This window comes from Mercenaria mercenaria, chromosome 9 (assembly GCF_021730395.1).
Source record: "Mercenaria mercenaria strain notata chromosome 9, MADL_Memer_1, whole genome shotgun sequence".
Classification (NCBI taxonomy): Eukaryota; Metazoa; Mollusca; class Bivalvia; order Venerida; family Veneridae; genus Mercenaria; species Mercenaria mercenaria.
The window spans coordinates 11,954,074-11,970,932 of NC_069369.1; the positions used below are offsets into that span (position 1 = coordinate 11,954,074).

The following is a 16,859-nucleotide window of genomic DNA, read 5'->3' on the forward strand; positions in this document are numbered from 1 at the left end:
GTTCACTTCTCGGGCCGTTGTGAAATAAATACTCTAGACAATTAAACAAACTACCTATCACCATTTCACGTGTACATTTAGCTACAAAATGAGACCGACCCCAAGTCTCTAGCCCTACCCATTCATGAAATATCTATCGGAAAACTAGTGCCTTTCTGCTGAAAGTTCCAGGTAGACAGAAATGTGGCACAACGAAACGGTACGAAATCACGGACTAAAATATGTTTGTCAGCCAAGCAAGGGTCAAATTCAATAAAAAATACTAAATAGTATAAATAAATACATTAACTAGGGCCACTCACAATCGTCAGTAACTTCTCAAACACGCGATATTGGCGTTTCAAATTTTTCCACGGTCTTTCAATTGAATGCTACGCCATTGAACAGAATTCGTAAGGTATTTTTAAACGCAATTTCTGATTGGCCAATAGCGACACACCTCCGACAGAACCGCATCGTTTCGCACAAAATTACTCTGATATTATCGTATCGGTTTCAATGGCGGATAATACAATTGAAAGACCGACGGAAAAATAAAAAGTAAATATTGCGTGTAGCAGATGATACTGACGGTGGTGAGTGGCCATAATTGCATATTTAGTAATACTTGTTATTAATGTCAAATGAATTTGACCCTTGCTAGGCTGACAAACATCTTTTAGTCCGTGATTTCGTACCGTTCCGTTGTGCCACATTTCTATCTACCTGGAACTTTCAACAGATAGGCACTCGTTTTCTGATAGATATTTCATGAACGGGAAGGGCTAGAGACTTGGAGTCGGTCTCATTTTGTAGCTAAATGTACACGTGAAATATTGATAGGTAGTTTGTTTAATTGTCTAGAGAATTTATTTCACAACGGCCCGGGAAGTGAGGCTCGATTCTGGAGATTCTGGCCTTCAGTAGACATATGTATATTTTGATGGGGGCTCATATTTCAGTACATATTTTTCATTTTTAACTCATTTAGGATGAAAACAAACATATTTTTGCCCCAGGTCCGATACTGGTGCCTGTGCTTGAAATGAGCCGAAATTCTGCGTGCAATAATTTGGGAGGCCCATAAACTACCAAAGTGTAGGACCAATCGCATACTTTGAAACAAAGAGAGACAGGCAAATCAATTATTTTTGGGTAGATTCTCTCTGTTTTCTTCCCCAGTGAATTAAAAGTGATATAGATTCTAGATCTAATTCAAGAATGTGTTCATTTATAAAAAAAATATGATACAATTTTATAGAACACCCTTTAAAGGAATAGGCCTAGCTAGACTGCAAATTTTTATGCAATTTCCTCCATAGATAAAGGAATCACACCAAACACTTCACCAAGTTTTGAATATCTGGTCAACTGAGAAAACGAAAAAAATAATGAGAACCCTTATTCTTCCATTCCATGTATTAATATGTCCACAATTTGAACATTATTAATACAACAACAAAAACAACAACATTTTATTAGCAAACATCGACAAGAACTTGCCTTTGGCTAATGAACAGAAAAAAAGAAAATACTGCTACAATAGATATGTAATCATACATGACATGTTATGAATATGTTGATAGTAAGTATATAATAGCATGTACAGGAAAACCGTGACTAAATTTATAGCCTAGCTGTTCTCAAATGTCAAATATTTACTGTTAATCCTGGAAATTCATCAAAAAAGGGACCGATAGAGGAAAGTATGATGATTTTATTTCCAGTTTGAAATAAAAACAAACAAAATTTATCAGTGGACCCCGCTTTCACCCCCCCCCCCCCCCCCCCCCCCCCCCCCCCCCTCTTTGAGTATCCTTAATATTATATGCTTGTATGTAATGCTTTATTGGAAATACATGTAACCTGACTTGACGAATGTTTAATTTAAGTAAGCCGTACGTTTTGGCGGACCCCATCTCTCATGCACACGTGGAAAAAAAATTGTGACATATACAAAGGTAAAACCAATTTCAAAGAAGATCTAGTCCCACATTTTCATTTCAAGAAAATTATAGGATAGGTAAAATAAATATCCCTACAATACAATCCTCTTAAATAACACTTTCCGGGGAAAAAACATAGCCCTGACTCTGAGATGAGCAAGCTAGAGATGAGAAAATATCAGCGTGAGTATAAAGAAATAAATAAAAATTTATTACAGATTTATTGATCTCAACCAGGGTCTTTCAAAAATGAACCGTCATTTTGAGTGACCCTGTCTTAACAGACTTTGTAAGTCTATCAAATAGAATGTAAATGCCAGCCAGATTTGCACAGATGTCACAAATAGTTTTGTTCAATAGATAAGATCCAAAATGGTCTTAGCATGCACAATTTTACTTGCAACATTTTAAAATTTATCAGAGCCCTCTCGAACCGACCCCAATCCTACTAGCTGTCTCTATTCGCCATGTTTCTATATAAAGGCATGCCTCAAGACAACAATATTCTGATTCAGAAGCTGTAGAATAATGATAATAAATGTTCAGCTTTCCATTTGATAACCTAGCAGCAGTTCGTTTGGCAAATGTGTAAGATGAGATAAACACAAAGTCTGCCACATTTGTGTCATGCGAACCTGTGAAATATCTTTCCTGTTTTTATGAAGTTTTACAGACTAGTTGTACCCCCCGACAACAAAGTTGTAAGGGGGGGGGGGGGGGGGGTATACTGGTTTCAGGTTGTCTGTCTGTCTGTCCGTCTGGCCGTCTGTCCGTAGACGCAATCTTGTGCGCACCATCTCTCCTTATCCCCTTGACAGAATTTAATGAAACTTCACACAAGTGATCAGTAACAACAGTAGTTGTGCATGGGGCATGTTAGGTTCTTTTAGAAAAAAAAATTGCAGAGTTATGGGACTTTGTTTTTTTTTGTTACTATACTATATACATAGACACAATCTTGTGCGCACCATCTCTCCTCATCCCCTTGACACAATTTAATGAAACTTCACACAAGTGATCAGTAACAACAGTAGTTGTGCATGGGGTATGTTAGGTTCTTTCAGAAAAAAAAATTGCAGAGTTATGGGACTTTGTTTTTTTGTTACTATACTATATACATAGACACAATCTTGTGCGCACCATCTCTCCTCATCCCCTTGACACAATTTAATGAAACTTCACACAAGTGATCAGTAACAACAGTTGTTGTGCATGGGGTATGTTAGGTTCTTTCAGAAAAAAAATTTGCAGAGTTATGGGACTTTGTTTTTTTGTTACTATACTATATACATAGACACAATCTTGTGCGCACCATCTCTCCTCATCCCCTTGACACAATTTAATGAAACTTCACACAAGTGATCAGTACCAACAGTAGTTGTGCATGGGGCATGTTAGGTTCTTTCAGCGACAAAAATTGCAGAGTTATGGGACTTTGTTTCTTGTTAACATACTATGTACATACAGTCTGCATATGCAATCTTGTGCGTGCCTAATCTACCAAACCCTTGCACACAATTTAATGAAACTTCACACAAGTGATCAGTACCAACCCTAGTTGTGCATGGTGCATGTTACATTCTTTTAGATAAATATTCTGCATAGTTATGGGACTTTGTTTTTTGTTACTATACTGTATACATACAGTCTATATACATACATTCCACATAATTATGCAATCTTGTGTGCGTCAAATTGCAATGTACTGTGTCAGTGCATGCGGGGGGTACATTCATCACCTTTAGTGATAGCTCTAGTTTACCTCTGGCAAACGCCGAACACAAATTAAATGTTTGAGACATTCAATAGTTAATTTTAAGTCGAGAAATCGTTAAAAATATCCTCCAGAATGCGCTAGATTCTACTTGACAAAAAAAAAACACTATGGGAGCAAGCCCCTACACCCGACAGTAATCTCCATCTATGCTGCTCCTCTCGATAGGGCTACAACTTCAAAACCCTCACCAACGCTACTAATCACTTTAAAAGTGACTGTAGAACATGTAATCCCCGCAGTTGTCTATTTATTTCAATTTCTATTATAATTTTTTAAAAACGCTCGCTCCACCCGCACTAAGAATTCTTTATATTAAAGTTCCATTGCGCAATTTAAACAACCCGACATTTTATTTGATAAAAGTAGGTCAAACTGCTAAGCTTGTGCCCAACATGCCCAACGTTCTGATAAATAAGTCCCAAAATATTTTCAGGGTACCTACTCTAGATGGCGTGCAAAACCTTTTGTTTCACATTTGCGGTCATGTGTGCATTGAAACGTTTCAAAAACACACTTTTTAAGGTTCTACCAAGATAAAAGGTAAGGATAGAGTTCCGGACACAGTGCAACCTAAACACAGCCATAGAGCCATGCATCGCAAGGTACGCCCGCAACAAAAAGATGATGTAACGGAAAAACTAAAAATATTAGAAGCAAAACACTTTGTTACAAGATATTTTAGACATGTCTCGTAGAATTCTAACGTTTTATTATGATATCATTCATGCATGAAAATGAAGACTGTGCGAGGATAATTTAACTAGAAATACTGTTTTTAGTTACTCCAGTTTCTGTAGATATAAAACACAGATTTTTTGTCACTTTTATGGACAAAACTTGTAGGAAATCATAGTTTTAGAGCCTAACAGAATCGTCTCAATAGTTTTTCAGTTGGTCTATAAGCTACATACTTCTAATGAAATTGAGTTCAAATGCATTCAGAATATCAAAACTTTAAAACTTTAATTTTGTACTTCAGGATACTCAGGAATATGGTATATGTTCAAACCCCAAATGGTTAATTAAATCATGTTATTAAAAGTTAAGAGATATTTTCATACAAGTCTGGTATGCTGAAATAGAAGATCAAATACAAATATGTACAAGCTTTATAAAACTATATAAACGAAGCATGAACATCAATACTTATCTTAGAATGATGCCACTTTTAAAAGTTTTTCATTTTTTTAAATGTATGTTGAAATGATATTTCATAGCTCGTTATATTTGTGTTGAAATAAATCGGTGTGAAGTTGGCAGTACAGCAGTAGCAGCAGCAGTAGCGGCAGTTACAGCTGGCAGTAACACCTGTTAGCTGCTGCTACTGCTCTCTTTGAAATAATATTATTTCATTGTCTGTTATGTGTATTGTATATATAAAGATGAAAGTGAATTTGTTATGTGACTATTTATACATATTTGTCTCTTGAAATGAATACACTTGGTTACATGAATCATAATCTCAGAAATTCATTTAATGCTAGGTAATGTTCGAAAAAGATTATTACATCTACATGTAATAATAATCAGCTTCGTGGACAGTGAAAGATGTATGTAAGGCTATCAGAAAGCAGCAATATGAAATACATGTAAATAAAATATACGAACGATAACTTTCTACAGTTTCGTTAGTAACAATACGTTAATTTTATGACCCTAACAAATAATGTGTAGACTTTATAACTGAAAATGTCATTGGTATAACTCTACTCTGATGCTTTTGCTGTTCGTTATATACAAACATAATTACTGAAATAAAAGCTAAATATTAAAAGATCTGCGATAAATGAAGTTAATAATGTTGAAAATCTGCTCTCTAATAATTGTCGGACCGGCAAAACTTTTCATTTAATATATATAATGAATGAAGAAAGCCGAAACTGCAATCGGGTGAAAACAAGAAAGTCGAAACTACGGTGATGAAAAGACGAAAGTCGAAACCACGTGGGTGAAAACGCGAAATTATGTCGCGTTTTCAGCATCGTAATTTCGTGACTTTTTCTTTTCATCATTGTAATTTCGTTTTTTGACCATCCTGATTTTGGCTTTCATCTTCGTAGTTTCGAGCATCGTGGTTTGAGGAGAAGTATAAAACTGCGATGGTCCAAACGGAACACCGTACTATTAGCGTTTGCTGGTTATCTCTCATACTAGAGGCCGACCATGATTCACTGGGCTCTGATAAAGCCGTTATTTTGCCAAATTTAGTGTTATTTTGTGATTCTCATTTTGTGAGTAGTTGTCATCCATACGTGACTTTTAATTTTACACGTGTACAGATGAATGTATAAATGTTCTTTTGTGCGATTTTAAAAATGTATTCGTATGTGTTTGCATGAGATAATAAATGCCCAGTCACCTAAGCCTACGGTAAAATCTTCCAAATGTTTTACCAAGGATCGAATAACTAATGTTAAATGAACTTGTGGACCAACCCCTTCCTAAAATGATTTGTGTATGTTCTTTATATGTATATTGTATATGTTGTCATTAAAAGAAGGAATAAAATATGTTTAAAACCCAGGATATTTTTTCTGTTTTTTTTTCTCAAATAACTCTTTTTCAAAAAATGATGCTTCGATATTTCTATAATAGGTAGTGCATGATTTAAGTTTGTATCTTTAGGAGATGAAATGCATCATTTTGGTGATAATTATATTTTGCGGGGTTGTTCTTATGAAGTTTGTGATATCCGTGACAGCTCCTTGAATTGGTGTACACACAAGGAAATGATTATGTCAGCCTACAAATAAATAGTAATTGTGTTTCCGAACGTTTTTCTTAAATGACTTCAATTGAATATACCGGAAGAAAATATAAACAGAGCTTTAATTAACAATCCAACCAAGTCATTTATATGTAATTATGTGCCTTCAAGCGTCAAGTCAGATATTGTTGATGGTGGGAAGATAGTTTTCTATATTATCGTGTTTCTTATACTTAAGCTGTTATCATTTGAAATTAGCGCGCAAAAAAGTAGTTCTGATATATCTTATTTCGCACAATGTCTACAGTTTCAAAACAAGACATCTATAATGTCAAGCGGATTGGTACAGGCCAAAGATTTTGAATGTATATGACAGGGATGAGACGCAGTATGTCAAGGTAAAAAAAAAATGGACTTATATTATCTCCGAAATGAAAGACAATCATTTGTATCTAAGCTTACTTTAAAGAAATGCATCTTCACAGGTATATTTGTGATGGTTATTATAATGACCTATAAAACAACCTGCTGTAAGAATAACGATGTATTTAATGTAATTAGTAATTCATCTAGTGTTGTGACAAGTGGCAAAATGGGATTTGCATATTCAAATGACGATGTTTATGCTACTATCAAGGAAATAAGATTTAATAATTGTTTGCAAAAACATCCAGGAGGACACAAATGTTCTGAACTTCAGTCTTGCGAAACATTATATAAAATGAAATTGATGAATGGATGCAAAGACAATTTATCTTGCCAGTCAGATTTAAGTAAGAAAGAAACAAAAATAAAAACATTCAAAGGTTGTAAAAGAAGACTGCCACGAGCTATTATCATAGGGGCATATAAAAGCGGAACACGAGAGTTGATAGACTTTTTAGCAATGAATCCTCTAATTGTTATCAAAAGGCAACCGAAATATGAAGTAGCATATTTTGATAAACATGTGGATAAAGGATTAGACTGGTATAGGGACGAAATGCCATTCAGCACTTCGGATCAGATAACCATAGAGAAGTCGCCTAGCTACTTCACGAGCATGGAGGCTCCCAGACGGATCTACGAAATGGACAAAAATATGAAGTTAATTCTAATTGTTCGGGATCCTGTGGAACGGACAATATCGCATCTTACTTTTGAAGAATTTATTCTCAAAGAACAATATGGAAATTCTATTAATAATTGTTTATACAAACGCGTACTAAACAGAAAAGTGATCAACGAAAACTGCTTCGCTATCAAGGCCTCATTTTATGATGCTCAATTAAAAACATATTTAAGATATTTCTCACTAGAACAAATTCATATAGTAGACGCTGATGACTTTCAAAAACATCCATGTAAAGTTATCAGAGATCTGGAAGCATTCCTTGATGTAGACAGATATATAAACTGTGATAACTTTCTTCACAACAAGAACACGGGATTTTACTGTGTTCGAACTAAGAATACTGAATCTGGATTTTGTTACGAAAGAACCCGAGGACGGTTACAGATGCAAACTGAGTTTTCGGTACTGAAAGATCAATTGAAAACATTGTTTAAGCCTCACAATGAAATATTCTTCAATCTTATACGCAAAATATTTCACTGGAGTTGAAATAACTTGAAATAACATTTTAACACTATGATGTTTTTGATGTTCTTTTATTCTGTCTTTCATAAATGATTGCTTTATGATCTGAGGAAGCGCACCTGATAAGAACTAGCACTGAAACTGAAAAGAAATGAAACAGATTTTGTATTGTGTTCTGTTCTGTCCTAATTGCACACATATAGAAATATATTGTTTTATAAAAAACTATCCGATTACAATGGCAGAGTTCAATTATACGCTTGTCAAATGATTAAAGGTTAACTTAATTTTACTTAACCAGGAAGTTAACTGGGTTTAAAGTCGCACCGACACAAATATAAGTCATAAGGCGACTTTCCAGCTTTGATGGTGGAGGAAGACCCCTTCGTGCACTATTTCATCACGAGCGGGTACCTGGGTACAACCACATAATAACCAAATAGATTACTTCCATGTGTCTAAAGATGCGGGATTTCTACATGACATAATTTGAACCTTTAAATGACATAATTTTAACATCTGGAAATATGAAATATATTTATAGATGTCTTTGATATAATCTTTAATTCATACTATGTGATATATGTTATATTTTAACCCTTAGCCTGCTAAATGTCTATAATGAACTGGTCCGTCATTCAATTTGGGCAATACCATTTATCATTCAAAGGGGTGTTTATTGAAAATTTACTGACTAAATAGCGAACAGTGCAGACCATGATCAGACTGCACGGATGTAAAGGCTGATCTTGGTCTGCACTGGTCGCTTGCCACCAGCAGGCTAAAGGTTAAAGAGACTTATTGGAATAGTTGACAAAGTAATAATTAAAGATTAATGCAAGGCACTGGTGTTTTTTTCATTTAGGTTTTGTTGCATTTGTACGTCTGCAGTCATGCAGTGTCAAGTTATAGAAATGAAGTTTTTTTTTCATTTTGTATGTAGCAAAATTACAAGAAAATAAAAATATAACAAAGAAAATGGTGTGTACAGATCAATATAAAAGGGCCTTCATAACACTAATTGTATTCAGCTACCGCCGATTTTGCCAGAAAATGGCTCCATAACAGTAATTGTATTCAGCTACCAACGATTTCGCCAGAAAAGGGCTTCATCACAGTAACTGTATTCAGCTACCGCCGATTTTGCCAGAAAATGGCTCCATAACAGTAATTGTATTCAGCTACCGCCGATTTCGCCAGAAAAGGGCTTCATCACAGTAATTGTATTTAGCTACCGCCGATTTCGCCAGGAACGGGCTTCATCACAGTAACCGATTTCGCCAGAAAAGGGCTTCATCACAGTAACTGTATCCAGCTGTCACCGATTTCGCCAGAAAAGGGCTTCATCACAGTAACTGTATTCAGCTGTCACCGATTTCGCCAGAAAAGGGCTCCATCACAGTAACTGTATCCAGCTGTCACCGATTTCGCCAGAAAAGGGCTTCATCACAGTAACTGTATTCAGCTGTCACCGATTTCGCCAGAAAAGGGCTTCATCACAGTAACTGTATCCAGCTGTCACCGATTTCGCCAGAAAAGGGCTTCATCACAGTAACTGTATTCAGCTTTCAGCTACCGCCGATTTCGCCAGAAAGGGCTTCATAACAGTAACTGTATTCAGCTATCACCGATTTCGCCAGAAAAGGGCTTCATCACAGTAACTGTATTCAGCTATCACCGATTTCGCCAGAAAAGGGCTTCATCACAGTAACTGTATTCAGCTATCACCGATTTCGCCAGAAAAGGGCTTCATCACAGTAACTGTATTCAGCTATCACCGATTTCGCCAGAAAAGGGCTTCATAACAGTAACTGTATCCAGCTGTCATCGATTTTGCTAGACTGGACCACATGGAGTTCGTAAGCACCTTGTGTGATCCAGCCTGGCAAAACTACAACATCTCAGATCAGAGTAATTGTTAAAATATCCCGTATCATTTTGGATTAAATTACAAAATATCAGTGAGCATTTTTCCAAAATCTTATTAGGTTTTCTCAGATAGATAAAAGGGCAATTGAAACTGTATGTGAAGCATTTATTAGCATCTTACTGAAAAAGTTCAGCGTCTTGCTATAATTGAATAGTAAGTTAAAAATTACATTTTGAATGCGTACAACAAAAATGTTCATGTTAATTTTTCTTTCACCCACCCCCTACCCCACCTCCCCTCCCCCTATTTACTGAAATAATGAAATCTCACAAATACGTGTGGAGAATGGATCATACTAAGAGAAATGCAGTTTTGACATTGTATAATCATCTCTTTGAATATAAGTTTGCTTATAGGTATCCTTTCCGCAGCCTTAACGTACTAAAACGTATTAGCGTCTGATGGCCCTTTCACGCTTCCGTAGAAACAACATTTATTACACAAACTTATTTTGAAAATATTTCCGAAATGTCTAGGTCTGCAGCTCTCAAATACGGTTATATCTTACATCTGAGTCATATACTCACACTCTCAGACAACATCAAAAATGATATTTTGAGCGATTTGATGAAGTTCCAAAATTATCGATGTACCCTTGGTCCGTTACGGACCCCTGTGGGATTTCTGTTTATCCAGAGCTCAACTATTTTTTCATAGATTAAAAGCTGACATGCTGTACTAAAGCCCAGGTAATTTCAATTTGTAATAAAGTGCTGAAAACTGGCTCCCCGATAGAAAAAAAAAAGAAAAAAAAAAGAAGTCCACGCGCATACATTTAGACGGGATGACCCCTGCGCGTGACCCCTGACTATCTACGAATCAAAATGCGGATTTTCAAGTTTAGTATTTCTACTTTCAAGTAATTAAATACAAATTTGCTATAGTTCAACTCAGTCAACACATTAATAAAGAAAACGTACTTTTAAAACCTTTTAATTATCTTAACATCAAGTTATCAGATCATGATCGTGAGGCTAAATTTGGTCGATCATGTTTTTGCACATGTCACGAATAGTTTTATTTGAAGACTTACTCAAATTTTGTGATATAGGTGCAATGACACTGACAGATTTAAGGCTATTGCAAATGCATCAAAACGAACATGTGTAACTGTTCTTTGAAAATGGTGAGTTTTTAAAGGCGTTTAACTGTCCGGAAGTGGAACCTCTTTAGGCAGCCCTTTTCCGGAATTCAATGTTTATATCAGTATACTGACACTTGTTTCGTAAAGTAATATACATGTTTTACATGCTGTTCAATTTTCATGTCAAACAACTCTTTCTTTCTATGATTTGGTGTTGTTTGATTTTTGTTTCTCAAGGCCTCCATCGAAACCTTAATCACGAAGCTATCGTGACCTGTCTAGTAACTTATCTTTGCAAGCAGCAGACATGTTATACATGCTGCCGTTAAAGAAATAGAACAATATTGTACGTCATACTTATGATTTCGTTTAGTCAAGAGCTCCGTTTATAGTCAAATTTGACAGATTTTGAAAATTAGCGGCAGAAGGTTGGAGCAAAGCCAAAAGGGTTATGATCTTCGCCTGACCTTGATCTCTTGACCTTATTCGACAAGGTTACAATTTGTCCGGAATGGATCGTGTGACAGAAATGACAAGACAAATTTTCTTCTTCAATGTCTCATAGCGTGTAACAATAGCATACATTAGGTATTGCGATTTTAACCGAGCCTCCCTTGTGTAAATCTTAAGTGAAACACGGACCCTTGTGACGGTCCTTTATCTTATCCAAAATAGCAACCTTGATAAACTCGACAGTCAGCCACTAGCGAGGGCTTGTAATTTACATCTAAACCGTAAACTTTAAAAAAAAATGTTTCCCTCGGTGGTGGTCCAAAAACTCATTCCTTGGACCCAGCTTGACCAAATCTATTATGAGACCGCTAGGCCATGCCAAACTTTGGAACGACCTAATCAAAGAAAAAAACATCACTAGCTCTAATATACAGAAACAAATGGGGAAACAACAATGGATAGTGTTAGAACTTGGAAATTCGCACTGTTTTAACCATATCTGTAAAATTTTCGACCTAGATCGAGCCAATATGACTGAAACACATACCCATACAATATAACTATAAATGTGTAAATATAGGTTCTTCAAAGGTTTGAAACCAAGATCGGTTTACATCTAATGCGGATCTATAGATCAGGTCAGGTTAAGTGAATTTCAGCATATTTAGACACTATGATACGTTTTGACGCATGCTCAAGTACCTACATGCCGGATTTGCTTGTAGAAGTCACTTTGATCAATGATGCAAACGTCGTTCCAATCTTAGAAGGGACTAACCCTGCTATGAATGTTTTGATGCTGGTCTCGTCTGAAAGCTAGTTCGACCCCAGGACCAGCCAGGATGACTCCAATGTATCGTTGGATTAGAGCCGCTACTATATAACTATTTCCCCCAACAACGCCACTCATATCAACTGCAGTAAACAAGCTCAAACTTACATGCATTGATTTGATTAATTGGAGGGCAATAAGCACAGCATAATGGGTACATTGTTCAGGCTTTATCTTATAAAATTGAATGGGGAGAATGCAAATATAAACAAAACAAATGCATCTTCAGAGATGTGTCGCCACTGAAAGTATAAAAAGAGAACTGGCTGATTCCCCATTAGTCCCAATCCATGAGTCTAGTTGCCTCCCCTGACGGTCCGGGGTGAGGGAAATAATTTTATAGTTACCTGTACCCGCCCGCTCTGTAGGGAGAGCGTTGGTTTACGGATCGCGGGGTCGCGAGTTCGATCTCCGGGCGGAACGTATGTTCTCCGTGACGATTTGATAAAAGACATTGTGTCTGGTACCATTCGTCCTCCACCTCTGGTAATTTATGTGGGGATGTTGGCAGTTACTTGCGATGAAAAGGTTTGCATTTGTACAGAATCCAGGAACATTAGTTAGGTTAACTGCCCGCCGTTACATGACTGAAATACTGTTGAAAAACAGCGTTAAACCCAAAACAAACAAACAAACAAAATATGAGCCGTGCCATGAGAAAACAAATATAGTTGGTTTGCGGCCAGCATGGTTCCAGACCAGACTGCGAATCCGCGCAGTTTGGCCAGGAACCATGATGTTCGCTTTTAAAGCCTACTGCAATTAGAGAGATCGTTAGCGAACAGCATGGATCCTGACCAGACTGCGCGGAAGCGCAGGCTGGTCTGGATCCAAGCTGGTCGCAAACCCACTATGTTGGTTTTCTCATGGCACGGCTCATATAGTTACCGATCTAGTCCTTTAACCTAAGTCCAACGACTTCAGGACTCGTGATGTTATTATCACTTTCATTTCATTTCAGACTGAAAGATGAAATGAAAGTGATAATTACGTCAGGATTTGGACTAATTCACCACTGTCTTCAAAAACTGACGGAATTTCATCAGGTACTTCTGCCAAGCTGCTTTCTCAAATAAGGTGTGCTCAATCTGCGAGGTAGGTTTTACAAAAGTCAAAGTTTCAGAATTAAACTGTGTGGTATAGACAGAAAATGGCCATTTGACGAGGTAGAAAATAATACCCAAAAATAGAAAACAAGTACATGTAGTAAGTACATCTTGTAACGTGTCTGCCACTTATAATTCTTAGCATTAGCAGTTGTATAATATAACATTTCCATTGACTAAATCATAATAACCACTTAAGACGGATGGAGTAAGGAAACTAGTATTAAAATCCATCCTTCTCATTTTGTCAGTCAATAATAACCAGAGGATGGTATTCGGAAAACAGTTGAAGAAACTACAAAATTTCATGCCGCCGGTGAAACAAACTGCATGCCTATTATATACAGTCTCGTCCGTTGAAAAGCTGTTTTTCTCACACTATCATATGCAGTGGTGTCCAAATCTTGAGGAATTCTGAAGCTTCCATCCGGTGAAGTTTTGTCTTTATCTAACTAAAGCAAATATCAGAAGGGCAATTATAGCATACTTCTTCCTGAAGGTCAAATCAAACTTGGTTCATAACATCCTTGCAATGTCCTTTCTCAGGTTTGTTCAAACCGTTCTGCTTCGCCTTTTTATGGGTCACCTGGGCTAAAGATAGAAAAAACCTTTTAAAGAATCTCTTCTCACGGACGGCTCAGTGAATCATCACCAAACTTCATAGCTGCTGCATTTTTGTAAGGTTCTTGTTCAAATTTGTTCAAACGATTCTGTTTGGGCCCTTGTAGGTTACACCAGAACTTAAAATAGGCCGTTTAAACCGAAATCTTGTAATGTACTATTTGATGGATCCATACCTCACTTGTTAGTCTGCAGCATCATTGTAATGTCCTCTCAAATGGTTCCCTTTGGTCACTTTTATGACCTATAGAGCTAAAAATAGAACACTCTTTTTACCACATCTAACGTCATCACCAAACTTTGTCTGTGACATCCTTGTAAAGCTTGTTCAAATTGCTCAAAACAGAATTTGTCTATAAATTAGTGCAAAAGTAGTCGTGTTAATGACAGGTTTTAATGCTTTTGAAACAGAGGTACATAAAGCTTGCTCACGCTTTTTTTACTTTCAGTTGAAGTATTATATAGTCTACGTATTCAATGAACAGCCCTCGTAGATATTGTACGTGTAAACTGCGCAGTATTGCAGAAATTTTGTTATCTTAAGTCAGCAGGGAAAGGATTTGTTCATAACGTGTCGAGGCACAGCTTGCACAGGTTGTATGGGTTTTTTCTGTTTATATATATAATTGTACTTATATAGTTATATAGGTTGCTACTCGTTTAGAGGTACTCAGAGAGAATGAACTGATGCGTTTAAAATAACCGATTTCTGTTTGAACCTAACGAACAAAACTGAGAAAAAAATTAAATCCATGTATAGATAGTTCGATGTAATCTAGACAGTGAAAATATCAATGAAAAATAGAAACTGTTCACTTCTAAATAAGTTCATACTGGATCAGGTCGGACCTGAGTAATTTTAGATAAAGTATCAAAACGCTTTCACCCTGATTTTATCAATGTAAAACACACACAGTTATTTAAACTATATGAACTGCAACTTTCCCTAAAGTTTTATTCATAAATGATTCATAGTGTGCCAATATTTTTATTTTCAAGCTAATTCGCAAAAAAAAAAAAAAAAAAAAAAAATCAGGGTGTAATGATACTGCATGTAAGAAATGTCGGCTTCTTACAGATAGGATACATCAGTGTATTCAGTTTTGACATTTTACCAAAGTGCTACATTTACATTTTGTATAATATATAGAATATATAAAATGAATTGATTAACAGAGACCGTAGATCGGTATTCTCATTTTCTCTCATTTCAAAAAGTGAATAGAACGACTGAGTTTATTGCTATTATATATGCTTTTGGAAAGACTCTTGATTTTAATTAGTTTGTAACGATATGACTATTTGAGAAAGCAAACCCCTCACAATATAATTTCCCAATACCAATAAGATATATATTATATGTATTCCCTTAAATATTATGAGCATGTGGCTATTATAACACATAGTGTGATGTTGTTAAAGGAATGAAAGATTTTTACTTATTTTTTTCTTATTTTGTCTTTAAGGTTTAAACCAATTTGTTATTTCAACGGCCTCTGTACATGCTCTCCAAGTGCCTCTAAACTAGAAAAAGTCTACTCGTAAATAGTTTCCTGGTTTGACTTAATTTCTTGTATTTTACAGCAATGCAGTCCTTTAAGATGAAGTTTACAGTCATATTTATTGCATTGATCAGCATAGCATATGGGTAAGAAATGTTTTACAGATCCTCGGTAAATATCCAGTTATTCGTATGGCTGAAGTTTGCACGAGGCTCATCAATCGAATATTCTCGAAGACCTGCAAAATCTTTATTAAAAGCACACAAAATCAGTAAAAATGCACATACAGGTAGCTGGCGAGGCCCACATTATCAGCTGGAATAAAAGAGCTGTTCTGCAAATATAAATTGACAATGCTTGATTACATTTGTTTAGTTACAATATGAAATTTTATAGGAATACTCACAAGGACTTTTTTAATGATGAGACTCTTAAATGATTTTGAGACTCATCAGATAAATTCAAAACCCTGAAATGATGTTAATGCTGGGTTTCGACACATTGTATATATTAATTTTTGCCAAAGTATGAGTCAGACGATTACAAAAAGCATTTCTAACCTCCAAAATATAAAAATATAAGAGGAAATGCAAGTACATGTGGTTTCTTTATTCCGTTTTTGTAGAGCCAACCACTTCTGCTGGAGCGTGGACCGAATAGCAGATGAGGTCATCAAACACACGGACACGAATGGCGACGGTATACTTTCTTCTGGTGAACTCAAAGCGGAACTGATTTCTGAATGGGATTTGTCCAGTAGGTATACATTCTATTATATACATATCACAGAATTCAAGAACTTTAATGTTTAAAGTTAACAACAAAACACTATGTTGAAATCATTTACATGAACTCAGCATATTAAGCATATTTGTAATACTATATGTTACTGTTTATATTTGTTAAGTTGTGTCGTCCTATCTCCCCGACGGAAGTACAGTTTTAGTAAGCCGTTATTATCGTGTCTTTCGTTCTGTGGCGCATTTCGTTCTATTTACTGCAATTCTCGTTCTGCGGTCAAGGCGAGGGCGACAGAATGAGACAATAACACGTAAAATAGGCAAAAATGTTCTTTTAGAAATCATTTTTTAAGTTCTGTCATCATTTTACTTTTAAGACACGTCTTGTTTGTCCTACCACGAGTTTACTGCAAACTGGGTTTTGAAGTTCCATGATCATCACGACACTGCGCATGCGTTCTTCAACACACTGGACACTTCCAAAGACAAGCAGTTGTGTGAAAATGAAGTGACTGCTCACATAGGGCAGTACGATACGAACCCAAGTAGAGTACAGTTTTAACTATAGCGTACCATTTGGGTAAAAAATACACACACACACCA

The 16,859-nt window shown here is 36.1% G+C and overlaps 2 protein-coding genes across 2 annotated transcripts; both read left to right on the forward strand.

Annotated features, from left to right (window-relative positions):
• The first annotated feature begins 320 nt into the window (after window positions 1-320).
• Window positions 321-16,818, forward strand: LOC128559203 (uncharacterized). The gene is made up of 4 exons (XM_053550404.1): window positions 321-575; window positions 15,599-15,662; window positions 16,142-16,272; window positions 16,634-16,818. The coding sequence occupies exons 2-4, from the start codon at window positions 15,601-15,603 to the stop codon at window positions 16,816-16,818; spliced, it is 378 nt and encodes a 125-aa protein (XP_053406379.1). The 5' UTR covers window positions 321-575; window positions 15,599-15,600.
• LOC128559202 (heparan sulfate glucosamine 3-O-sulfotransferase 1-like) lies at window positions 7,002-8,012 on the forward strand. The gene has a single exon (XM_053550403.1). It carries the CDS (start codon window positions 7,002-7,004, stop codon window positions 8,010-8,012), a length of 1,011 nt encoding a protein of 336 aa, XP_053406378.1.
• Window positions 16,819-16,859: the final 41 nt, after the last annotated feature.